General features: G+C 42.2%; 3 protein-coding genes and 2 long non-coding RNA genes across 5 annotated transcripts in view; 4 read left to right on the top strand and 1 right to left on the bottom strand.

The window, feature by feature from the left end:
• Window positions 1-7: 7 nt before the first annotated feature.
• Window positions 8-26,422, bottom strand: part of LOC141911766 (actin-related protein 2/3 complex subunit 2-like) — a 107,470-nt gene continuing 81,055 nt past the window's right edge. Inside the window, exon 11 of the transcript XR_012620078.1 lies at window positions 8-18. The gene's annotated coding sequence lies outside the window, so the exon portion shown is untranslated. The remainder of the gene's footprint in view (window positions 19-26,422) is intronic.
• Window positions 10,703-12,418, top strand: LOC141911863 (5-hydroxytryptamine receptor-like). The gene is made up of 2 exons (XM_074802937.1): window positions 10,703-11,775; window positions 12,055-12,418. Exons 1-2 carry the CDS (start codon window positions 10,715-10,717, stop codon window positions 12,416-12,418), a joined length of 1,425 nt encoding a protein of 474 aa, XP_074659038.1. The 5' UTR covers window positions 10,703-10,714.
• LOC141912345 (uncharacterized) lies at window positions 19,267-20,718 on the top strand. The gene is made up of 3 exons (XR_012620146.1): window positions 19,267-19,288; window positions 19,425-19,595; window positions 20,639-20,718. It is a non-coding gene; the product is annotated as an uncharacterized LOC141912345 (long non-coding RNA).
• LOC141911659 (uncharacterized) lies at window positions 20,759-22,225 on the top strand. The gene is made up of 3 exons (XR_012620067.1): window positions 20,759-20,772; window positions 21,722-21,775; window positions 22,144-22,225. It is a non-coding gene; the product is annotated as an uncharacterized LOC141911659 (long non-coding RNA).
• On the top strand, window positions 22,572-25,302 carry LOC141912195 (carnitine O-acetyltransferase-like). Its single transcript, XM_074803409.1, has 8 exons — window positions 22,572-22,731; window positions 22,911-23,080; window positions 23,505-23,605; window positions 23,915-23,989; window positions 24,409-24,540; window positions 24,702-24,830; window positions 24,952-25,081; window positions 25,174-25,302. Exons 1-8 carry the CDS (start codon window positions 22,572-22,574, stop codon window positions 25,300-25,302), a joined length of 1,026 nt encoding a protein of 341 aa, XP_074659510.1.

Below are 26,422 nucleotides of genomic sequence, written 5' to 3'. Positions count from 1 at the left end.
AGTCGAGAGTGAGGGATCGGAAAGGTTGGAAATGTAGAGAAAATATGGAAGGACGATTTAGAGTTAGCATTGATAGAGTAGAGGAGAGAGAGATGAGAAGGAAGAGAGGACCTGATCATCTGCTGCACCTCTATACCTGATCTGATCGTCTGCTGCACCTCTATACCTGATCTGATCGTCTACTGCACCGCTATACCTGATCTGATCGTCTGCTGCACCTCTATACCTGATCTGATCGTCTGATGCACCTCTATACCTGATCTGATCGTCTACTGCACCGCTATACCTGACCTGATCGTCTGCTGCACCTCTTTACCTGACCTGATCGTCTGATGCACCTCTATACCTGACCTGATCGTCTGCTGCACCTCTTTACCTGATCTGATCGTCTGCTGCACCTCTATACCTGATCTGATCGTGTGCTGCACCTCTATACCTGATCTGATCGTCTGCTGCACCTCTATACCTGATCTGATCGTCTGCTGCACCTCTATACCTGATCTGATCGTCTACTGCACCGCTATACCTGATCTGATCGTCTGCTGCACCTCTATACCTGACCTGATCGTCTGCCGATATCGTTTATACGGTAAATTGACAATTAATGCACGATCCCCGGTAGTTACCCGGATTACGTTGACGTGCTGTCTCCTCTTAATCACCGTCAACGCTGCGTCAATGTCATTTCCGTAAGCGCTTGTTTTACAGTTAGCTAACGGTCGCGTAAAACGTTACTGTACCGACGTAACGGCGGATGTCGGGCTATTTGCAAGTTGCGATATGAGCACATTATTTTCTCGTACGCGGACGTGAACTGGGGTATTTACAAGTCGCGATATGCCCATATACATGCACGGAATCCTATTTTCTTGTCTAATGGTCGGCGTACGTGTTTTAGTGCTTACCAACCGATATACGTAAATGCAGGGCAATTCTGATTTTTTTTTGGTAATATATGCCACGTACGTGGTCTAGTGTTTACCGAACCGATACCGACGGACAGCATTTTTTCGTGCACACGGAATTTAGCGTTTTCCAGTTTATAGAGAGCCAAATGTATTTCTAAAGGTTTTATTTCGGTTCCTTTCTTGTTTTGGCGATTAGTATTCAGAAATATGTATCCCCAAAATGACGTCATCGATATATTAAATTATTACGTCTGGCATGTGTTCAACGGAAGGGCTTACACTGGTATGCGAGTGTTGTCAGGCCGGTGTTTACCGGGCGGCTTACACTGGCATTAGATTGTTGTCAGGCCGGTGAGACTTACGCTGGCACGCGAGTGTCGTCTGGCCGACCTCGAGGGCTCTCATCCGGGTACTCGTTAAATGCGTTCAGGCTGTCCACATTATTTTTGCTTAAACGGCAAAACGAGACTTGAACGAGAGTATTCGTTATTTCACGTCGTGAATCTTTTATGTCGATCAGGTCGTCGTCGCTTCGCCGCTCGGGAACTAGTGGTGCTTATCCATACTTATGAACGGTTCTCCACGATCGGCGCGCACATGTTGTGAAGGAGCCGGTGTCTTTGTAACCGCGATTGTTCGCAGACTCGTATCGATTTGCACGAAAATGTACTTCGCAACTCGATGGAAATATGTTGACAAAGCTTCGATGGAAAATTCAATATCTCTCTCCTCCCGTATAAGGTTCCTCTTTACACAGGTCCCATTCCTCTTATTCGAGTATTGGTTTTCATACTTTCAATTAATTAGGCTACCAAGAAAATGTGTTGGGGTGCTTTCAATTCCAAAATTGTGTAGGGTTTACTTGGCTCTCTGAATCCAGTTCCACAGCTGTGTGTTGGGTTTCATTTGACTGGACACAGTTCGACAGTTGTGAGTGGTTTTGATCTGACTGTGGAACCAGTTACACAGTTGTGCGGGTTTAATTTGACTCTGGATCCAGTTCCACAGTTGTGTAGGTTTAATTTGACTCTGGATCCAGTTCCACAGTTGTGTAGGTTTAATTTGACTCTGGATCCAGTTCCACAGTTGTGTAGGTTTAATTTGACTATAGATCCAGTTCCACGGTTTCGATTTGACAGTAGACGAAGGGAAAGTTGAGATACTACAGTTGTTGTTGTTGTCGGTGGTGGAGTATAGCGGCGCGCGCAGTAGACATGTCAGATTGTGTCAGTTTACGACTGGTTGAGTTTTGTACTGTGACTTCTTCCGCCGCCATCGTAGCAATTCCTGGAATCCATGACGATGAATGCATAACAGCTTTCACTGTCTGTATCCAACATCCAGGACTGCTGTCAAACTGTCTCCTCATTCTCTCACTCTTTCCCTCTCTTTCCATCCCCTTTCCCTCTTTCTCCACACCCCCCCCCCCCCTCTCATTTAACTCTCTCTGACCTATCCCTCATCTCTCCCTCCCCAATTCACTTTCCCTATCCGTACCTATCTATCCACTATCTGTTCCACTCGCTTGTTGTTTCTCTTGTTGTCCTAGTACTCCTTCCTCTCCCCCAGTACCCCCTCTCCCACCCAGTTCCCCTCCCGCTTCCTTGCTCTAGCTCAATTATATCTCTTTTCATGCACGTTTTTTTTTCAGGTTATAATATCATCTTTCCTCCTCACTCTCCTCACTCTATATGATATGAAACAGAACGGACGGTGAATACCGTGCCGTATTGTGGGTAAATTGTGATTCCGATATTCAACTTTTAAACGTTATATAATTATCACTTATTGACAAAATTTGAGTTCTATAGAATGATATGATTTCAACTTTTGTATCGTAGGAGACTTTTAGAATCACCGGTTCGGATGGTTGTGGCGCCTCCACGCGCCGAATTGGACGACTATTTCTCAATCCAAACGGAATCAATCTAAACCCATAAAACATCGCGGCTGCTGCAGCTGGCGACGTTTTTATTAACGCGCGTCTAATGAAAACAAATCGCGCTCAAACGTTTTTAATTCGTACCGGCGTTAATTCGATACTTAGCAATCGCGTCTCGTCGGCGATTCGTCGCGCTAGTTTCAGTTTTATGTCGTCTCCGTTTCGTCGGCGGTAGTTTCGGTTTTACGACGTGCGTGCCGTGTGACCTGGATTTTTTTTCATAGTTCGGTTAGGACGATACGATTTCGAGCTCGGCGATAAGCTGATTAGTGTGGAGCGTGATGATTTAAACCAATCAGCGGGCCCGGGAGTTTCATTTGATTATTCTTCTGTTTTCTGAATTTCCGTAATTCGTTTTAGAATCGTTGAATTAGATAAACTTTTCCTCGATTCGACAACGAGCCGATGATTTAAAGACCTTGCTTAAAAAGATCTGATGGTATGATAAACACGGGAGGCCATCTTTTCGTCTATCACCGATGGGAGCGATTTGATGATGTCATAGGGGGATTTATGGTGGCAGACATCTTTTCTAGAAGTGTCTATAGATCAAATCGCTAGTAAACAATTTGATGATGTCGTAGGGAGATTTATGGTGGCAGACATCTTTTCTAGAAGTGTCTATAGATCAAATCACTTGTAGGTTATTTGATGGTGTCGTAGGGAGATTTATGGAGGCAGATATCTTTTTAAGAAGCGTCTATAGATCAAATTACTAGTAGACAATTTGACGATGTCATAGGATTTTTGGAGGTTTATAGATCAATTCAGTAGTAGGTTAATTGAGAATGTCATGGGTGGATTTATGGAGGTAACCACATTTCTAGAAATGTTGGAACAATTTGCTGATGTCATAGGGGGATTAGTGGAGGCCAGTTAATGTAATCTGCTGGCAGAGTTTTAAACTGACAGCATACGGAACCTGAGTGCGCGGTTATGTGAACTGGTCGGTTCTGGTCGGTTCTGATCGCAGCTGATTTCGTTTTAAATCGCGGCAGTAGCTTTTTTTTAATCTAAAGAAAAACTAGAGACGTCGACGATTGAAGTTGTGTTGGTTTATTCAATCAAGGCAAATCTTGTTTGATTCAATATCAAAGCGGTAGAATGAACGAACGCAGTGAACAGAAGTGCAGCAGCAGCAGCAGCAGCAGCACCCCCAGCAGCAGCAGTACCAGCACCCCCCAGCAGCAGCAGCAGGAGGAGCGACAACAACAGCAGCACCAGCAGCAGGAACTAGAGCAGCCGCAGTAGCAACAACAGCACCACCACCAGCCACAACAGCAGCAGCAGCATCAGCAACAACAGCAGCACCAGCAGCAACAGCAGCAACAACAACAGCAGCACCAGAAGCAGGAACAAGAGCAGCAGCAGCAACAACAACAGCACCACACACCAGCCACAACAGCAGCAGCAGCAGTGAACAGAAGTGCAGCAGCAGCAGCAGCAGCAGCAGTACCCCCAGCAGCAGCAGGAGCAGCAACAGCAGCAGCACCAGCAGGAACAAGAGCAGCCGCAGCAGCTGCAGCCCTCCCCTCCCCGGCCCTCCCTTTCTATCCCCTCAACTGCCTCTGGTTGTCGCGGAACGAGCATATATAACAATGATGATCATGTTGTTGTTTCTGCAACTAACTAATCGAAGTTCTAATGCACACACAGTGCGCGCCTGTAGCTAGTTTAACAATTACAACACAACTCTGTGTATTAATATTTGACATTTATGAAGAACTTTGATGAGAGTGAGAGAGTGATGTGTACTGATCGAAGGGTTTATACGCAGACTAAGCTAACAGTGTTCGTGTAAGTTGACATTCTAGCAACGAAGTGCTGCGGGATACCAACCATCGATCGATAACCCGACAGCCCTCATTGGCTGAATGTTGTCGTTCTGAATCATTTAAAATAATCAGATTGAATTCTCAGAGTTAGTTACATTTATACACACACGATGGCGCCACCGTCTATACTGGCAAAGTGAAGATCCACAAGTGTATCACGACATCACCAACTGTGACAATATTGGATTCCACTTGTGACAAGTGAGGATCCACCAGGTGTCGCTGATGTGTGGTAGGACATTAACTACTGCGGGAATAGAGGATTTCGCTCATGGCAAGTGAGGATCCACCAGGTGTCGCTCGTGTACAGTATGACATCTAACAGTAAATCTTTTTCAAAACGAATAAAACAGATACTCCGTGACCAGCACCTTCAAGAAACTGTATCTGCCATAAAAACTAATCCGATATACACTAACTTTAGGCAATATAAAAATGATATTAGGTTAGAGAAGTATATATTAGAACTTGGTGATGACTTAGGAACTAGTTTATTTGAATTTAGGGTCGGGTCCTATATTTTACCTGTGAACAAATCCTTGATATTCTGAAAAACCCAACGGTCAACTTAGCTAAATTCATTAAGACCGGCTTAGATGTATATAGTTCCCTCCAATAGTATATATAGTATTTTAAATAGTTGATGTATATTTTGTTACGTTTTCATTCTCTAAATTTTAATCACTTCAATGTTGTTTTGTAAATATTTGTATATACATGTGTAATAGTTTTCCTCCATATACCATGGAAATGGTTGGAGTGTAAATAAATCGTAATCGTAATCGTAATCGTAAACATCAACTACTGCGGCAATGGAGGATTCCTCTAGTGGCAAGTGAAGATCCACCAGGTGTCGTTAGCAAACAGTAGGACATGTTTAAAAAGAAACGATTATTTCTTCTCTTAACGTTTTATAGTTAGGTTTTTTAGTCCGATGGCGACAAACAACGCACAAAAAACGTAACCCAAAAAGTGGTTGCTCTAGCCCCAGGAAAAACTGAGCCAAAAGAAAAATATAGGATATCCTTGATTAGTCAACAAAATAGTGGGAGCACCAGAAGGTTCCCTTGCGGTACACCGCAGCATTAACGCGGCACTTCAGAACCCGCCTCGTCTCCCCGCACGTCATCACCGACACCGGAATCGTTCGTGCAATAAAGATTCGCTGCAGGTGATACAATATGTCAAATAATCATTTTGTATTATATGATATATCTGGCAGGCTTTTGAGGTCGCGGCGCGCGATAGAATTCCGACGTGTGAAATTGTCGTCGACGCCGCTCTTCTGTATCGTGTCAAACGTCGTTGCGCCGTGAACGACAATCCGGCAGGAGAAAAAGTAATTTTCCGTTCTCTTCAGAACTCGACGTACATCGCGCACGTCTTCAATTTAGATTCAAGAATTGCCTCATCTGGTCTTTCTTCGTCGTCTCGAACAGAGAAGAAGCTCTTGATGATTTTCGGAGTGTTTCGTTGCCCTGAAGTCATAAAAAGTTATTTATATATGTATATATATATATATATATATATATATATATATATATATATATATATATATATATATATATATATATATATATATATATATATATATATATATATATATATATATATATATATATATATATATATATATATATATATATATATATATATATATATATATATATATATATATATATATATATATATATATATATATATATATATATATATATATATATATATATATATATATATATATATATATATATATATATAAACATTTCCACTAGAGGAAAGGAATGAAACCTGGTGATTGAGCCAAAAAACGACACCTAGTGGTGAATGGGTGTTATAAGTGCGCCTAGCGATGGAGAAATGACAGTAGTGACACCTGGCGCCAAGAGGATGACTCACACGACAACTAGCGGTGTTGAAATGACAGTGACGACACCAATCGGTGAATATAGGAACCAGTGATTATGCGGTAACCTGTCGCGTTCCGAAGACGACATCTGGTAGAAGTGATGTTGTAAAGCCAAGCGGTAAAAAGAGATGAAATCTATAATGCGGTGACACCACCTAGTGGTGGATCTGGTGACAACTTGCAAGACAGTGGTGATAATACATGTAGAGACATCAGGCGATAAAGGGATGAGGTGTTCACACACTCTCATACAATCAGACAGTGACACATTAACGGCGGGTATAATCCAGTGACAAATGGCCGAGTGAGACCCGATCCCCCTCGCGCCCGTGCTCCACACACACTGTTAATCTGTACCACGTCAATGATTGATAGATGATAATGTGCTATTTATAATAAAAACAATCGATTTCTATCGCCGGATTCTGACGCTTCGAATGAAGATGAATCATCTACGATTGTTTGAGACAGAAATCCGTCTGCTGTATTGAAGTCATTATCGTTCTCTCGATGTTTGATTTGATTCTATCACTTTTGCTTTACTCTCCGCCCCGCGCGTCCACGATGTCAATTCTCAGCTGCAGCTGCAGCTGCTGCTGCTGCGGCTGCGGCTCGTCTGCTTGTGGGTTCGGTTTGATCAAATCAATAGTTTTATTTCCGGTGTTAAGTTGTCAATCTTTGTGCGGTGTATTTGATGTAAAGCGACCGTACATCTCGCAGAACAGAGACTATTGTTTAGATCCTACTACCGTGGAACTGGTTACATTTCCACAAATTGCGACGCGGGTTTAATTCGACTCTATTTCAACTTTTTCATTAAAGCGTTCTTTAATTTCCTCATCACCATCGAACAATTCATTGTGCTTTAAGGTTCAAAACTTCGTAGAAAGAAATGACGCACAGGTCAAACATCTTATTCCCTGTCAACTCAATGGAAATAAATTAATGCTCTGATATTTACTCTTCGACTGTGTTGTTTAATGACAGATATCCTTTTCCGCATTTTCGGTAGCCATTTTTTTTTCTTCTCAATTTCAACTTGTTTGGCTTTTCCACTGTTGCGATGAAGATTTAACATGTTTGAGATACGGCTTCATGATTTCATATATTTTATCTCAACTTCGATCGATTAGTTCAAAAAAGTGTTTCCCATAAATTTTAGATACGTCATACAGGGTTCTAGTCGTGGTTCATATGTTAGTAATACAATCCTGATTTTTGCTACGCGTGTCCCCCATCATAATGATTGGTAAAAAATTAATTTTTTGAGATACGACGGGTAGTCTAGATCAAGTCGACCATTATTCGATATAACTATCGACTCTTCCTCATCCTTAAAAGGGATTGACCCTGTTATTTGGTTGGCAGATTTCGTTTGATTTGTTTTGATATGGTGTCCCTTACAAAGCCCACAACCGGGAGTGAAACAGTAGGTTTGATTTTGAAATCGAAAATCGAAGTAACTCAGGATTCTTGACCAACTGGGTCACAGCTGTGGAACTGGATCCCAAGTCGAATTAAACCCACACAACTGTGGAACTGGATCTAGAGTGAAATAAAACCCACACAACCAAATAAACTCTTTCTAAGTTCCACGAAAATACACACCTAGTTTTTTCATTAAATCGTTCGCTCAAATAAAACCAACCCTTGTCACGTTGGCATCGAGCCAATAATGTGTCTAACGAAGAGTTGAGACAATTCTCTCATTACGTCACAGCTATTGTTACCCGTAGCGACCAGGCGTTTACTGACTTGCGAGACAGCGCACACCTGTCGGAGACAGGCGACAAGTTGATAATTGAAAATGTCAAAACGTCAGCAGCACTGTATTACTGAGATATGACCACCTTGACTGTTCTTAGAATTGTATCAAAATGTATAGACTCCAACGACGTCAATAAACTTCGAATTTCTTGCGTCATACCTAGCAGAGATGTCAATGACCTACTTCCACCGTCAGATGGCGCGTCGGTCGAATTATCCGTACGCAAATTTGTTTGCCTTCGTTTTCTGATTCAAGCGGAACCTAAATGTCGTCAATCCTGAATTGCCACATTCGGGATACAAGAACACCGGTTCCGACCTATCTTAGTTGAATCGTACGGATAAACGACGCGTGCGCCCACAGGGGCTCGTATCATAAGTTTGGGGGTGAACTGTAGCTTAGATCATCAGGTATCCCTGGTACTATATATATATATTATGTGTGCCGTGCGCGCTGCTGCGATAGGAAATTATCTGATTAAGTTGAATAGTACGCGCTGTACTAGTTTCAACGCGGAAGTCACGAGGGTCGAGTCCCGTTGTGTCGTTAATTTCGCAAGTTCCGTAACTGGCGCGCGTGCGCCGTTGTTCTCGGAGTTGCAGAAGATAACTCTGTTGTTGTTGTCGCGTGCACGCTCGTTCAGTTAATATGTAACCACGACGATCGACTTCATTTGTGTAGAACACACGCCGTTCTGGTGATACGTAAATACATACATAATCATACTGTGAGTGAAGGCTGAACATAGATCCAAATGTTTCATTGAGCTTAAATTTTATCGGACGTTTCGACTATATCCTAATAGTCATCTTCAGGAATACTGTATTCCTTGAGCTAGTGTAGTTTATTCAACGTTTCGACTATATCCTAATAGTCATCTTCAGGAATACTGTATTCCTTGAGCTAGTGTAGTTTATTCAACGGTTCGACTATATCCTAATAGTCATCTTCAGAATAATCTTAAACTGGTGAAATTTCTTGACGACATTTACACATCTTCGGGTCACTCTTAGGAAATAGTCGATACGACGGATTTCTAAATCGAGGAAATATGTCGGAATTATTTTCATCAAAAGTGTGGTCTTCTATCAAGTTTTTACAATGCGGAGTTGTTCGTCATCCATCAGAACAAAAAGACTAAATAAGTGTCATACAAACTAGGGGTTAATATACAACCTAAAAACACTAGTTTTCCTGAAGATGACTTAAAGTATCGGTGACTTTTCAATATTGTCGTAAATCTTATATCTAAGATCTAAATAGATTGCTCCTTGTTTTCTAATTCCAGGAAGACAGGACACTGGTTTTCATATTGATCGTTAGACTGACCATCACTGACCACCGCACTGACCATCACGTAGATCAAGCCGAATCGACCAACTGTCTTCAGCGCTGAGAGTAGTTTCGTAAGTACAAGAAACGCTACGGGAATCATTATGCTAGTTAACTGAAATAATTTAACTATTTTTGATTAAATCAAATCAACTTCCTCAGTGCAAGACTACCTATCAGCTCAAATAGTCTACTCATTGACCTTAACGCAACTGATTTTTCGCACATAGACCTTTTGGCTTTCATTAGTTCATTGATTAGATACAGGTTTTTTAATCAAATCAACTCACTGAATAAGATGCATTTTGTATGAACTATTTTATATGGACCTTCGCGGTCTGAAGCAAACAAATGAATTAATTAATTCTATAAGTGTAACAGTAACGCTGGCATTCGTACATATGATTTACCTTACATGACGTAATTCGCTTTTTAAATTATTTTTTCCTTTGTTTGTGTAAATTGTTTTTGGACGTTGGCCGCGCGTTCAAAAATTAGCTATAATGAACCACAAGTCAGGACTTTGTCAGCTAACCACTGGTTAACTGAAACTGATTTTTGACCAACTGACCCATCCGCGCTACCATCGATCTTATTCGACGTACAATTTTCCACTATTGTATGAATACTTCCAGATTTGTTGCCACTGAATCTGATCTACTTATATGGTGTGGTCGTTTTCTCTCTCCAATGACGTCATCGCGACTGAATCATGGCGGTTACGACAACAATGACGACCGTTAACGATATACCTAGTTACGACGGCAGCCACGACAACAATACTAACCGTTAGATACGGAGAAAACCGAAACAGTTAGGAATATTAGCGTTATTTGAAACGGTAAACGGCAAAAAAAGAACGTCTTTGGAAATCTATGCGCATTGGTAGTTTTTCTTACAGGGCCGGATGATGTTACGGTTTCGTGAAAGGCCAATCGCAGAAAATAACGACGAATGTCAAAAATCGTATTCCCCGTTCGAATTGTATAGCTAGTGATTGTTGCGTCGTTTCGCGTTGCTATGACCACCAGTGAGCTGCGTTCGATGGAATACGTCACTGGTACACAGGTCAGCGGTAACCACTCGTCGGCCGTACTAGTGGTGCCGCCTGTCGGTACCGACCCGAACAGTTCGGCAGACGATACAGTCGGCTATTACGACACATTCGATGGCGTGAATTACACATTCCTGGTAAACCTCTCCCACACGAACGCCACCTACAGCACGAACGGTACCGCGAATCACAGCGCCCCTGGTGGCGATGGTCAACTTTATTTCAGTCTGACACATTTGCTAGTGTCGTCGATCGTGCTGGGATTAATGATTCTGTCGACTATTATCGGTAATGTGTTCGTCGTCGCCGCCATTATTCTCGAACGGAACTTACAAAGCGTCGCTAACTATCTCGTAATGTCGCTAGCGGTCGCCGACTTGATGGTGGCGACACTAGTCATGCCTATATCCGCCGTACAGGAAGTGACGACGAACTGGTTTCTGGGAGCTGAAGTTTGCGACATGTGGATTTCGTTCGATGTTTTGTGTTGCACCGCGTCTATTTTGCACCTCGTTGCCATAGCGATCGACCGATACTGGGCGGTCACGCAAGTCGACTATATCCGCCAACGGACGGCCAAACGGATTATCATCATGATAATCCTCGTGTGGACGATATCGATTTGTATTTCGATTCCGCCGTTATTCGGTTGGAAAGACAATCACCAAAACCCGTACGTGTCGGGGCAGTGTCTCATCAGTCAGGATTGGGGATACACCGTGTTCAGCACTTCGGGCGCATTCTACTTGCCGTTGTTCTTCATGTTGATAATCTACTGGAAAATATTTCGCGCCGCCCGCAGCCGAATCCGTAAAAAGAAATTCGGCGGCGGTGCCCGTTCGCCGGCCGCGCCGCCCAAATCGGTGACGATCAACCACGACGCGAATTCGCGGACGGCTCCGGTGGAGACGTTGAACGTGGTGACCGTAACGCAGGTTTCGTCTTCCAATAGTGATAGCCCAGATCAGCCGAGTAACGGCTCGACAACGTTACCGCACTTAAACGACGCCAATCGGAATAATACGAATAAACTGGCGGCCGACGTGGTCGCAGACGACCCGCCTTCCAATATTCACTTGGCTGCAGACGATGAAAGTCTGGCCGAAGTGGAAGACTCGACACTGGTCGTTGTCAATAACGACTCGAACAATCACGTCCAGGGAAACTCCCATCAATACGACCACAAAGTGTCGTACAATGCAAAAACGAACTCGCTTACCGTTCCCGAGCCGAGGACGGTCGTCAAATCAAGCGGCGGTAAACGGAACCACCATCACCGCCATCATAAAGACGGTAACAACGCGCCCGCGGCGGTGACGGCGGCGGCGCCGGCGAAATCTAAAACGAAAACCGAAAAACCGAAAGATCGAAATCGCGAGAAAATCGAGCACAAACGCGAGCGAAAAGCGGCCAGAACGCTGGCGATTATAACCGGCGCGTTTGTGTTTTGTTGGGTGCCGTTTTTTCTTATCGCGCTCGTCGGACCGTTCTATAAGCCTAACGGCAAAGATATTTTTCCGAAAATATTGAACAGTATCGTACTGTGGCTCGGTTACTTCAACAGTCTACTGAATCCGATCATCTACACGATTTTCAATCCCGATTTTCGTAACGCATTCCGTAAGATTCTGTTCGGGAAATACCGAACGCGCGGCGGTCGGCGGAGATAGTAGCAGCAGCCCAGAGGGAATAGTATAATTTTTATAGGCGAAAATTCGGGATTCGAACCTACGTTCGAGCGAATTTTTATAGGATGGGAGAATTGGGGATTCGAACCTGTCTTAGTGAATTTTTCAAAGGATGCCAAAATAACGTTACGGTTAATTTTTCATAGAATAATTAATTCGAATCTGCATTAATTATTGTATAGAATGGCAGAGTTACGTTATTGTGATTTGATTTTCTAAGAATGTCAAAATTCGGGATTCGAACCTGCATTATTGGAATTTTTGGCAAAATTCATAAACCACTATAGAATTGAATACAGCGCCGCTTCGTTAGGAAGTAACCAGCCTAAGCCTGAACGAAAATCCGACTTTATATTATCATATATACTCATTCAAATCGGGCTACAACGAAGTAATGGACTGATTGTTTCTCTCATTTTTAGATGGTAGCTAAAGTCTGGATTTGTAAACGAATTTTGTTTTTCTTTGAATCGTGAATATTTTTCGTCGTTGAATCTACGCGCGTTTAAAGGTCGTGACATTTCTTTGTGTAGTAATTAATGAAATGGTACTATCTCATCGTTAGTCTAACGAAATGAACTTATATTTTTTAAATGGCCCGATCATGACATGTAGTAGAAATGTTGAAATACGAAACGATAACTTTGTGTGCTTACGTGTGTGAAACTATTTAACTGTCATCGTCATTTTCATCGTTTACAGCACTCATCGTCGCCGTCATCTAACCGTTATTCGTAACATGCGCCTGTGACATGCACGCGTGTGGGACGTGCGCCTGTCGGCTATTCGTGCGCTGTTAACGTCCTCGAAAATTGGGATTCGAACCCACGATCAGTTTTGCAAAACTCTGTCTGGGTAGAGAAGTTTGAACAGGTCACGGAATAAACGAATTCGTTCGTTTTCAAAAATTAGGAAAACGTATTTCTGTCGAAAACTGCGAACTTGGATTGTGGATGTAAGAGTTACAAGTTTAGGGACCGGGTCCATTTCAGAGAACATACTTTAAACTTTCGATAATGCTCATTGGAAAATGGCCACCAGAACGCATCTGTGAGATCGGAATAGCCAGGCAAGACTCTGCCCTTACTTCCAGATGAGGTTTCGGCCATTTTGAATCGATTAAAGGTTTGATTGGCAGGGATTTTTTGATTTTTCAATTAACAGGGTTTGTTACAGCATCAGCAATCATCCAATTGTAAAAATGTTTGTTATCATTGAAAAAAAATGTTACCGCTATTTTTGTCAGGTTTTGGGAAAATCGACGCCGACAATCGAGGACCCGCCAGAACGCGGTAGTGAGATCGTTAATGAGACTCGTAAGCCGCTAGGTGGCGCCAAGACGATTATTGTTTGACTTAAGAAAAACCGAGACGAAAGTTTTTCGAAAATGAATATTCTTAGACTTACGGTCCGGTACGCCATCTGGTGGGACACCCGGGTTGTCGGGCATGTTTTCCGAGACATTTTTTATTCTTGAATTTGATGTTGACATATTTTACAAACAAGTCGTATATATTATCATATGTGTATTTATTTTTATAGGCTGTTCAGACACGCGAAAAACAACATCCATAAATTAGGAACATGCGTCGAAAACGTGTCAGAAATGTGAAAAAATGGCGGTTACTTTTGAATTTTGAAAAAAAAACGGTTGATTAACGGGGGCGTGGTGTATATCGAGACTCGTTCGCTTTTCTGAAACGTTTCGCGCGATATTAGAATAAATTTGTAAATAATGATAAACGATAAACGATAAATGACTAATACATTTAGTCATTAGCTATGCTTAATGTATAACTAATGACTAGTTTGTATTAGTCATTTATTGAGAGTCATGACTTACGATAATTTGTAAATAAAACATAAAGCGCTATATTAATTCAGAAATATGATGTAAATATTATTAATTATGATCATTATTATTATATTATTATCATTACTATAATTATTAACTATAACTAATGATACCACGTGATATAAATGCAAAAATTACCGGTTATTTAAAAAAAGATTGATGATTATTGAGCGTTGAGTGTTGAGTGTTTAATGAGGGTTACCTACTCGTCCCAGTTCCACTCAATCACTAGGGCAACGACTGTGGCGCCTCCTTTTGTTAAACCGAACCCTATCCGAGACATCGTTTAACCAATTTGAACCACTGTCGAATTAACCATATCCACCTATGACGTCATCAAATGACCTACTTGTGATTAGATTTTCATATTTTCGATGCGAATACAAAAATCAGGTTCTAATAGGGCTCCCATCTTTTCCTTGTGCACCTTTTTATTTTCCCTGCGCACAGTGGCGCCCCCTTTCTTTAACCCCGGTTGATTCCACCGGGACCCAATTTTCAATCGAAAAAGACTCCAACTCGAATTGAACACCGGCGCTCTCAACGTAAGAGCCGGTTTCAATAACTCTTATCTACATTCTGCCGTTCGGTCTCCTGACATTTCCGCTTCCGTTATAATTAGAAGTTTTCGTTGTTCCGATGAGAATTGTGCTTTTTAACCCCCCGCAGAGTTGTGAGGTGTGACATGTGACCGAATCCCGCGAGTAGTAGAACTAATTGAATGAACATATTAACCCTTTCCCTTCGAGCGCGCGACAACTTGAAAATGTTTATTTCTTTTCTCTCGTGGGTTGGGCAAGTAAACAAAAGCTTGCACGCTTTCCGGAAAGCCTCCGCATAGAAAGTCATTCACAGACAATGTAAATAATGACGTCAAAGGGGGATATGTGTAGGTAACCAGGTTTCGGTCTATAAATCCATCCAGAAAAGATGGCTTCCTGCACGAATCTCCCTAATATATTGTATTCTTTATATTCTATTTTTAGAATTAGCCGTCTTTCCTATGAAATCGATCCCAATGTCGTCATAGGAGGATTACTTTTTCCTCTATTTTGTTTTCATTGTTTCTGCATTGTAAAGGGTTGATAACGATGTCCCGGATCGGATGTCGATTAATGCTTAATACAATACACGACATTCGACATGCAACGTTCGATTGATTAGAGAGAGCCTGGCGCGCGCGCTAGGCGGATCGTTCACCGTCCGTCAGACAAGCAAAAACAAGTAACGGGATGTAACGGCACTGATTGTATTGACATGTCACAAACCACGTTTTAATGAATCTGAAATCAGCTCGGGTCGACTGCAGCTGGTGATGGTGCTGGTAGTGCTGGTGCTGGTGCTGGTGCTGGTGCTGGTGCTGGTGCTTGTGCTGGTGCTGGTGCTGTTGGTGCTGGTGCTGGTGCTGCTGGTGCTGGTGCTGCTGCCGGTGCTGTTGCTGCTGCTGCTGCTGCTGCTGGTGGTGCTGGTGCTGCTGCCGGTGCTGCTGCTGGTAAAATAATCGGTCATTGAAATGAAACGATTCACGTTGTTATGTGGGATCGGTTATTAGTGTATCTGTCCTCGCTTACCGCAGCCTGCTCCTGTCTGCCCGGTACACGATCTTGAATTTTGACATTACACAATTAACGGTCCTTGTCACCTTATTTGGAGCGACAGACGACACTGTTTCCATGGTAACCATCCAAATTAATCAATATAACCTCTATCCGATATTTGATGATTTTAACTCGACATCAGTCGACAGAGGATGGGAGAGGGAGGGGACGGGACGGGAGGGAACAAGTAACACAACTGTGGAATTGGGTTCAGAGCCCAAACAACAGTTGAACTGGGTCCAGAGTCAAATTAAACCCACACAACTATGGTAGTGGGTTCAGAGCCCAAATTAAACCCACACAACTGTGGAACTGGGTTCAGAGCCCAAATTAAACCAACACAACTGTGGAAGTGGGTCCAGAGTCAAGTTAAACCCACACAACTGTGGAACTGGGTCCAGAGTCAAATTAAACCCACACAACTTTGGAACTGGATCCAGAGTCAAATTAAACCCACACAACTGTGGAACTGATTTCAGAGTCAAATTAAACCTACACAACTGTGGAACTGGATTCAGAGTCAAATTAAACCCGCACAACTGTAGAACTGGATTAAGAACCACTGACACCAGAAATGAAATCAAAAGTGAAATTTGTTGTTATTTCACGCGAGGTCGCGCGTCCTTTATCTAATATATGTTGTTTTTAACTTCTAAATCACGACTGAGGAATTATATACTTAAGGAATTGGAGAAGAACTTTTCCTAGCGATACCCTGTAATCCCCTTACCGACTCATACCGGTAACACTACACACGTGCAATGACTCGAATATCTCGGATTAACGCCGTTTCGCTGAAAGTGTTCACTAAGTAACTTTCAAATACAGGTAAAGATAATGACGTTGCCTAATCAGGAAATTACGTATAAAATCACTCTCATGTATAGAGACCAAGTTGTTGAATTATTTACCCGGTTCTCGATCAAATTCCACAGTTCCTGATCCTGTTCCACAGTTCTGAACCCAGTTCCACAGTTCTGAACCCAGTTCCACAGTTCAGGACTCAGCTTCACAGTTAAGAACACTGTTCCACAGTTCTGGATCCAGTTCCACAGTTCTGAACCCAGTTCCACAGTTCAGGACTCAGCTTCACAGTTCAGAACACTGTTCCACAGTTCTGGATCCAGTTCCACAGTTCTGGATCCAGTTCCACAGTTCTGAACCCAGTTCCACAGTTCAGGACTCAGTTCCACAGTTCTGAACCCAGTTCCACAGTTCTGGATCCAGTTCCACAGTTCTGAACCCAGTTCCACAGTTCAGGACTCAGCTTCACAGTTCAGAACACAGAAGGTCAATTCCACAATTACTGGCCTTATAGTTCCGCAATAACTGGACCGAGTTCCGCAGTTACTGGAAATGGTTCTATAATTTCGGACCCGGCGTTCCTCAGTTGTTCTGGACTCAGTTCCAATATTCTGGCCCCATAGTTCATCGGAAGGTAGAATTTGACTCCGATTGACTGGAGCTGGTTAATTGAAAATGAACGAGTTCCAGTATTAGAATGGGCCGATGAGATATGGGTTAACCCCTTGCTACAAATACCCAGAATGGGCCGATTAGATATGGGTTAACCCCTTGCTACAAATACCCAGAATGGGCCGATGAGATATGGGTTAACCCCTTGCTACAAATACCCAGAATGGGCCGATGAGATATGGGTTAACCCCTTGCTACAAATACCCAGAAGTTACACAAAGTTTCCTCACGCACAAAACAATGTATAGAAATGGTGCCAACAACTTCGAAATCTCGCTCGATCTCACAGACACCAAGAAATGCACAATTGTAACGTCTTACTTTTATCGCGCCGACAAAAAACCACTTAAACGCGACGAAACTTTTTATTTCATCGACCCGAAATCCCCTGCCGCTGAAAAAAAAGGTCTCGACGATCGATAACAGAAAAGATGGATAAGGATTTCAAGGTCACGTGGAGCCATGTCCGGTCTGCTTTGGGACTTTTAATCCCAAACACTTGAAAGTGGATAGTTTGGTATTAAAAATCCTAATGTGGGCTGTAGACGCATAGCTACAATTCATCGATAGAATGTAGACTCAATACGTTGAATCAGTTCGTATAAAGAGTCAGGAGCGGAAAGCTGGACGTTGGTAGATGTCGTTCCTGAACAGATACCTTAATTACAAAATCAGGGCCCAATTTTATCAAGGTCAACTGGTAGATAACTGACGACATTTTCAAGGTCAATTTGAGGATAACTGACGACTTTATCAAGGTCAATTTGTGGATAACTGACGATTTAAAGTCAGGTTAGAATTAAATCTCAGTGCGTATTAGTTCATTTTCAAGAGTTAAATCTGACAACTCACAACTGTCATGGCCCCTCCATCTTTCCAAACGAGCTTTAAAACTTTTAGAAATAAAGCAAAAACTTAAAGCATAAAAGCAGATTAATTCCCTACATGTCTTACAGCTTTTACAGTTCTAACAATCCACGTAACCGGAGTCAAAAAGGAGATCAATGTTTTGAAATATATCCACGAGGGGAGGCGAACCCGAGGTCCTGTCGTGGAGGCCCAGTGCACTACCACTGAGCCACTACTTCGTAACCATTGAAGCAGACGATTGGAAAATCACGACCGAAAGCCAATACGGCGAGATGTGACGTCATGCGGTTAACCTTTGTTCGACCTTGAGCTTTATTTTCAGATGAAACAATAGAAAAGACGTCAAACATTCCCTTGACTCAAATTGGATGTCTTATAGTCGTCTCCAGAAATCAGTCACAGAGAAGATTATTAAGAACAAATCATAAAATGCACTGATTTTATCAGAAAACTGAACCGCAACCGACGACTTTGGAACTGTTATAAATAACAAACCCATTTTCCGAAATGAGTTTAAAACAAACTAGAATAGTATAAATCAGGGATTAATCATTAAACAAAATACAAATTAACTATGGATTAATTATTAGATACCTAGGGAGAGTTTAGGATGTTTTTGGGTAAGCACAGGGGCTTGGCGTATAAAATCACTAAGTGATTTTATATAGTAAAGCGTCACGACCGTCTGATAATGATCCTTAACGACCAATTGTTTATCGGAGCTTAATAGCGGATAAATAAACAATATAAACACAAGGTATTTCCGTGATATTTTGAATTTATTCGCAGTTCATATTTAGCGCCATTCTCGCGAGATGATCAACAACTCGGAAATAAAATCAAAGCCCATCGCCAAACACCTGTGAGCTTATGTGGCCATAATTTGAGTAAAGTTACGATTTGAAGTTATTGCTTATTTATACAAGAGCATTAATGATAATCGGTAAGCTTTAACAGATTGGCGCCAAACCCACAAGGTGTAGCATATGTTGACAGAATTTAAACACATTTTCAAACACGTCACTATTGCGTAGTCGACCCAGTTCCAAAGTTGTGAGTTAGAGTTAACTCTGAGTTAGAAATTAGTTCCTTTTCAATGAGTTAACTCAGGGTCAATCTTAACTCAGAACTGTGGAACTGGACCCAGCCTGTCGATAACTATATTTCAAAACTGTTTCTTCGTTTTAAGTTTTCTATCGAAAATATCTCAGTTTTGTTGTGATCAGAAATATTTTCAAAAGTTATGCAACGAATCGCGGGAACGAGATGTTTAACTGCTTCTCTGTTACGTATTGTGACTGGAAGTGGAGTGATTACAGGGAGTCAAGTGGAAGTCACCAGATCGATGTCCACGTATACGGTATGTTTTTTGGGATCGTCTCTATGGCATTGGGTTCGAAACCCAATATTCGTTTTCATTTCTAACTAGCTTACGGTTTGTCAGTTGTCACGTAAGTATATATCCTACTGCGCACTAGCGTCACCTGGTGGATCTTCAATTGCCACAAATGGTATCGACAGTTGCCGCAGTAGTTGATATCCTACACTAGCGCCACACTCACTTGCCACAGTAATCTTACCGTAGTTGCAAGTATTGAAAACAAAATAATCTTTCTGATGTCCAGATGCCGATTCTACCCCTGGAGAATGTTCTGGACGATTTTTTGGAATTGCGAAGAGTTTACGCTACGCCGGAAGTGATGGCCGAAAAGAGGCGTGACGTAGCCGATATGCTGAAAGCGGGCAGCGTTACGAGACAAGCTCAGGCGGAGTTAGAAAGAATAGCAGCTTCTAGTGAAAACTGGGTACTTATTCAAACACCTTCACGAAGGCGAATTTGTAGAACAGAACAGTCGAGATGTCTGTGTCTAAAGATCAGTCCAGACGAGATGTATTTGTCTATAGCCCGGTCCAAACAAGATGGCCGCCTCTATAAATCCTTCTCAACATGGCCGCTTTTATAGACCTTTTCTAGTCAAAATGGCCGCCTCTCTATAACCCTGCCAAACAAAAAGGCAACGTCTATTGACCCTTCCGGCCAAGATGGCTGCCTCTATAGACCATTTTCGACAAAACACTATAATAGACCTTTCAAAACAAAAGGGCTTTTTCTATATACCCTTCCAAAAATGGTCACTTCCTTCACTGACCCTTCCAAAAACATGGCTACCTTCACTGACCATTCCAAAAACATGGCTACCCCCACTGACCATTCCAAAAAAACATGGCTACCCTCAGTGACCATTCCAAAAACATGGCTACCCCCACTGACCATTCCAAAAACATGGCTACCCTCAGTGACCATTCCAAAAACATGGCTACCCCACTGACCATTCCAAAAACATATCTGCCGCTATAAATCAGAATTATATGTTTAATCTAATTGGTGACATGTTTTTTAAGTTGGTGGATATAAAAATACAAGATGATGATTTAAAATTCCTCGGTAGAGACAAAGTATGTCAGTCCGTCCAAGGTTCAGCCGTGGCGTTTCATCCGGATAGAGTCGTTATGAAAAACCAGTCGGAATTCATACGGTAGGAACACCCCTGCATGAATCCCCCTATTACGTCATCAATCCTCTCGGCTTAGAGTGTGTTATATATGGGAAATATGGCGAATTCGATGGATTCTCCTATGACGTCATCTCAAAATAAATCTCCATAAATCTCCCTAGTATTACGTCATCAATGTGCGTAAAACTTTGATTCATAGAACTATAACGAAATATGGTTCCTTTAAATGGTTCCCCCTATGACACCATAAATCTATGAATTTCTACTGAGTAAACGTCTGCCAGGGGCCACCGTCATCTAAATTCGGTATCGATAAGTGACGTCATAAGGTGGGTCACGCAACGGGTCATATTTCATCAGCAACAAAAAAACGATAGATTGTTCACGAGCCGCGATCACACGTAGACGATTCGGCCAGAGTCAAATTCTGCCCGACGGGTACCCCAAAAATGGCGCCTGGAAATTGTAAAAAGGCTTATTTCGGCTTATTGGTAAATTTCGTTTGATTTTTCGATTGAGTGTCCCTTACAGAACCACCACACCTGCCGGGAGCGAAACAGGGGGTTTGATTTTGAAATCGGAAATCGGCAATTAGAGAGTGCGTTCACCACTCACTCGATACTAAACAATGCTTAATCAAAGCGAAGTGAGTCATTTCCGGAACCAGTTGCAATTCAAACGCAATCAACATTGTCCCGCGCTTAGATTCGGCTCGGGCCTGGTTCGAAGTTTTTGGTCTGGTCAAATTCGGTGTGAACAGTTTTTCCGTGTGATCGCAGCTGCAATGTACACAGCACAATGCGTTATATATTTACTACAAAAATCCGTATCTAAATCACATATTTCCTGTATGTGTTAACGTGAAGTTAAATATGTATAAAAATTGATTTTTATAAAAATTTCTAATCCTCCTGAAATCGTAGTTTTTCTCGTGAAAATTGCGTGTAATCGGTGCGGTTGAATATTTCAGCGTGGCAGCGAAAATAATCCATCAGCAAGTGGCGTTACAACAGCTTATGAACAGGTGAGGGGCGTGTCAACCGTCTGTAAATCATGCTAATTACGTACAGCACAAACCATTCCACTCATATGACGTAACATTTGAAACGTATTTCATATGGTTAGACACTAGATTCAGTGTCCTGAGGGTCTCGTGTCCAGTCTTGGTTGGGTATGGGTATCGTCTAGTTCCGCAGTCGATCGGAGCAAAATCCAGGCTAAGCTCATCGCAATCCCATATCGACATGTTGAATAACTGAAAATAACCCTATTTCAACATAGAGTTGAATCAAGCACAGGTTACTGTAGAACTGGGTCCACGGATTCGTCGGCCGGATAAAAGCTGTAGACGTTGAGTTTGAAGTATTTTATTTTTAACGCTCACTCGTACAGGGATATGGCCCCGCAGCGGGTACACAGCGGAATCACAGTTCCTAACACTGGACTGTATCCCGGTCAGAATACCTACGCCTACCTGACTCCACATCGAGGCTACGACGAACTGGTGCCGCATACAAAACACATCGCAACCGGAAGTGAATATCTGATCATCGCTTGCCAGAATCAGGTAAAGCATACCCCCCTATGACGTCATTGATTCATTCGATGATTTGATCTATAGCTGACGCGTCTGAGAAAGATTTCAGCTCTATTTCCCCCTTTGACATTTTCAAATGTTTTAGTCAGGATATGATCAATAATCCTTCTTTGAATGGCAATTGTTGCCTTAATTCTTCGTTGTACAGGATGTCCGCTCTCACTTATCCCCCTATGACGTCATCATTTGTTTCATGTGATTTCAGTTTTTTAAATTACCCGTCATGGAACGTCATCGGCTATTCACTGAAGATCAGCTGCGCGCGCAGCTCGACAATATTTGTAATCGAGCGCAGACGGAGAACGGCCTTGACCCCGACATCGGTATTCTGCCGACACTACCACGTGACCAATGGGCGGATGTCTACAGCCAATTAAATACCGGTAAGGTCTGGAACTAATATGAGATTAAATCCTACGAGTCCGGTCGAAGTGTTTCTTGGAAATTAAAGTTTATTTTGCTTTTAGGTGTACTTTTTATATTACACCCTTTCTCTAAGGACCCTATATCGACCGTCACTACCAGGTGGGTGACGTGTAAAAGGTTAACTGTTTAATTACAGACGCGACGAATCGTCGAAGTATCTACGCGATAAAGGAAGCGATGTTGATGGTTTGTTTGGATATCGGTAGAGATTTACCATACAGCGGAGACAACGCGCACAGGCAAACATGGTTCGGTCATAGCAGTCGTACGTACGCCGCCAATAGGTGGAGTGACAAGATTCTACATGTAAGCGAAGTTGTCTGATGATACAGACACCAGGTGGCGGTTTCGTACGTCTAGGTTTGATCACAGTTTGGGTTCCATGGGAAATATTGTTGACATTTAGTTCTCTGCATAAACACCAGAGGGAGGTACGGGTTTTGTCATGTCCAATGGATAGGCACCAGACGGCGGTCACGTTTGCCTAGTTCATAGTGTAGTCACTAGGAGGCGACACTTTGGATCTATAGTACTCTTTCTATAGTTCAACATGGAAGTACCCCTTAGTTAGTTTAGTGTTTAGACAACAGAGTACACTAATATATGTCTTTATAACTGTATCGATACCAGGGGCATTATTGAATGTCTAGTTAACACTATATACACCAGAGGGCGCTGATGGATGATTTTTCATGTTTTTCATTTTTATTTTTATTTTTTTGTGTTCGAGATTGTAATTGGAATGAACGGAACAACAGGGTTACTGGTAGATGTCCCGTACGGGGAGTTTCTCAAAACTTCCAGATATCTAGAGGAAATACATGAAGCATTGTAAGTCATTTCATGATAAATCCCCTGCGTTTGTCTATAGCTGGGGAGATCTCAGACCAACATATCTATTTCATGCCTTGTGATCCTTATAACCCTGAATAGTTGAATTGAATTCGTGTCTCTGTGGTGACTACACAGTTTCAGCGTCAGTCTACTGTGCGTCAGTGTGTGGTCACGTATTTCTCGCGGAAATGTCATAATACGGCAGCAGAAAACCCGTTATCGCTGCTTCGCCGCTGTATTTATTGTATTTTTCTGAAAACCCGTTATCGCTGCTTCGCGGCTATATTTATCATATTTATTTTTTAGAGCGAAGGACGGCGAACACGACGGGTTCGTACACGATTCAAATCACTTAGCTGCGAAAGACACGACGATGTTCGAGTAAGTTTATGGAACTATCAGTGCCATCTAGAGACGAAATAGAAAGTTACATCCGTGTTCAAGAATAGATTATTATTTGAATGGATGATCAAACTGTCTTATCATTAATTTCAAGCGCTAGACTTCGCCAAAAAATCAAACCCTGCATCATTAGCGACAATGCTATTATAGCAATGAATTAATTGCAGTTTAATCCTGGTAATTAGTGAATTGATTGATTAGCCGATGATCAGTCTACTCGGTGTCTGTAGTCGATTTGCCTGTTAGATTGACCCAGTGAAGCAGGAAGTACCTTCGTGGGGGGTCTACGTCGAGTTTACCAAGTCATTTTTTTCAGGGCAAATTGCGACGAATTATAATCAAATTTAAAGCAAATTATTTAGGAAATATTTTGGAAATGTCGATATTTTGTCATTCAGGAAACTGGTTAAAGACGGAACTATAGAATATCTACCCGGAGACGCTACAGTTCCAGAGGTTGATAAACTCACATGGAATCTCGACGACTCCATGCGCCAAAAAATAAACGAAACCAAAGAATATTTCGATAAGTAAGTAAAATATCATAACATCTGCCAAATACGACTCTAACCACAGACCAAGTGGACTAGTTTCATTTGTCTACTGGTTAGCACGCTTGGTCTGCGTGTATACGGCCTGGGTTCGAGTCCCGGTTAATGCGCGTAATTTCACTGTCACTTCTTATCCACAGAATGATCGATGGAGCGGTCTCCACTACGCTACCACTTGTTAGTAGAAATATCGGTAGAGAAGTTGTTAAGAAATTAGGAATGAGTCCTCACGCATTCTTCACAATGGCGTTATCGCTCGCTACAAAACGGTAAGACCTCGTTCACTTGGAATCGAGCCAAATTTTTGGGATAGAGCCGAACTTTCTATCGGAAAATCGCTTATAATTGCTTCAGAATTGCGTTGATTTGTTAATAACCTTTCACTTTCAGGTTGTCTGGAGAAATGTTGCCGATGTACTCATACGCTAAGCCTATGAACTTAGACAACATGCACTACCATAATTTCAGTCATCAGGAAACTAAGGATTGGGTCGACAGTATGGACGATTCAAATATAACGGTTAGTCCGGCCGCTCGTCATTCGCAATTGGGTTCGAATCCCAGCCAAGGACGAATTGGATTCGTAATGTCTTAGCTTACTTTACATTTTAGGACCAAGAACGGGTGGCCCTGATGAAAACTGCTAACGATAAAAATCAAGAGACTTTACGTATGGTAAAAACCCTCAACAAAATCCGCCTACTAGTGGCTCCACCTATAGTGTGTCTGGCCTGTGTCTAAACGCCCAAAATCAAATTCGTATCGAAAACTCGTCACATTTTTTTTCAGAGTTTCAAATACGGAGGAACATTACTTCATCTTTATGCTCTGGATATTATAGCTGATCAACTCGGTTTGCCAAAAGTTCACCCTTTCGACGACACTGACGAAACCATCATCGGCCCCGAGGGATTGGGAATAAGCATCGTAAGCTTCAGTTATAACCTTTAGCTAGCGGCAATACTTTATTTTCGCAGCAGTTGATGTCCTACTACATGCTAGCGACACCTGGTGCATCCTCACTGGCCGCAAGTCAAAGAATCATCTCTTGCCGCAGTAGTCGATGTCCTACTGCACACTAGCGACACCTGGTGGATCCTCACTTGCCACAAGTGGAATCCTCTATTGCTGCATTAGTTGATGTAGTCGATGTCCTACTGCTTACTAGTGACACCTGGTGGATCCTCACTTGCCACAAGTGGAATCCTCTATTGCTGCAGTAGTTGATGTAGTCGATGTCCTACTGCACAATAGCGACACCTGGTGGATTATCATTTTCAAGAAGCCTATTCGATTTATCGCGTGGGGAATAACATATCTACAGTACTCTGAACTACGTTCTTTTCTTTGTAATTAGATACCGCAAGACCAGCTGACAATCGGCGGAGGAGGAGCTAACGAAGCTTACTGGATCGATACAACGACCAGCGCTGATTCGCTAGTTACAAACTGCCGCGGATATAAACATCACGAAAAATACGGCGCCACATCAGAAGTAGTGAATCGAGCTTTCCACACGGCAATGCAAGAAATGGTCGAACTATTAAAACGGACTTCGACTAATTAACATTACAGCGGCTAGCTGAATCTAATTATCATGTCAATCATTGCAAGGGGCGTGGCCAGGATTCTTGTAGTTGTAAGCTCGTAAATAAGAAATACACGTTTTTCACTGATTTCACTATCCATGAACGTTGTCAATTTGAACTGTTATAATCATTCAGCAAATTTCAAGGTTTGAATTGAAGGTTTTTTGGAAATGACAAGTTTTCGATAATACATCGATATATTCTGAGAATGAAAAAGCTGCAGTTTTTTAAGTTGAAATCAAATTGGATTTTTTTTGTTCGTTTTCCTGTAT

This window comes from Tubulanus polymorphus, chromosome 10 (assembly GCF_964204645.1).
Source record: "Tubulanus polymorphus chromosome 10, tnTubPoly1.2, whole genome shotgun sequence".
In the NCBI taxonomy this organism is placed as follows: Eukaryota; Metazoa; Nemertea; class Palaeonemertea; order Tubulaniformes; family Tubulanidae; genus Tubulanus; species Tubulanus polymorphus.
The sequence above is the reverse complement of the archived record's forward strand: the minus strand, read 5'-3'. Positions and strand labels throughout refer to the sequence as shown.

What these genes read in the sequence shown, in the direction of transcription:
- LOC141912195 (XM_074803409.1), top strand. Translation starts at nt 22,572, where the DNA reads ATGGAACGTCATCGGCTATTCACTGAAGATCAGCTGCGCGCGCAGCTC. An exon ending in ACCAAAGAATATTTCGATAA is followed by an intron (nt 24,541 to 24,701) that starts GTAAGTAAAATA and finishes TCTTATCCACAG; the next exon opens with AATGATCGATGGAGCGGTCT. An exon ending in TTATCGCTCGCTACAAAACG is followed by an intron (nt 24,831 to 24,951) that starts GTAAGACCTCGT and finishes TTTCACTTTCAG; the next exon opens with GTTGTCTGGAGAAATGTTGC.
- LOC141911863 (XM_074802937.1), top strand. Translation starts at nt 10,715, where the DNA reads ATGACCACCAGTGAGCTGCGTTCGATGGAATACGTCACTGGTACACAG. An exon ending in GCCAATCGGAATAATACGAA is followed by an intron (nt 11,776 to 12,054) that starts TAAACTGGCGGC and finishes TAACAACGCGCC; the next exon opens with CGCGGCGGTGACGGCGGCGG.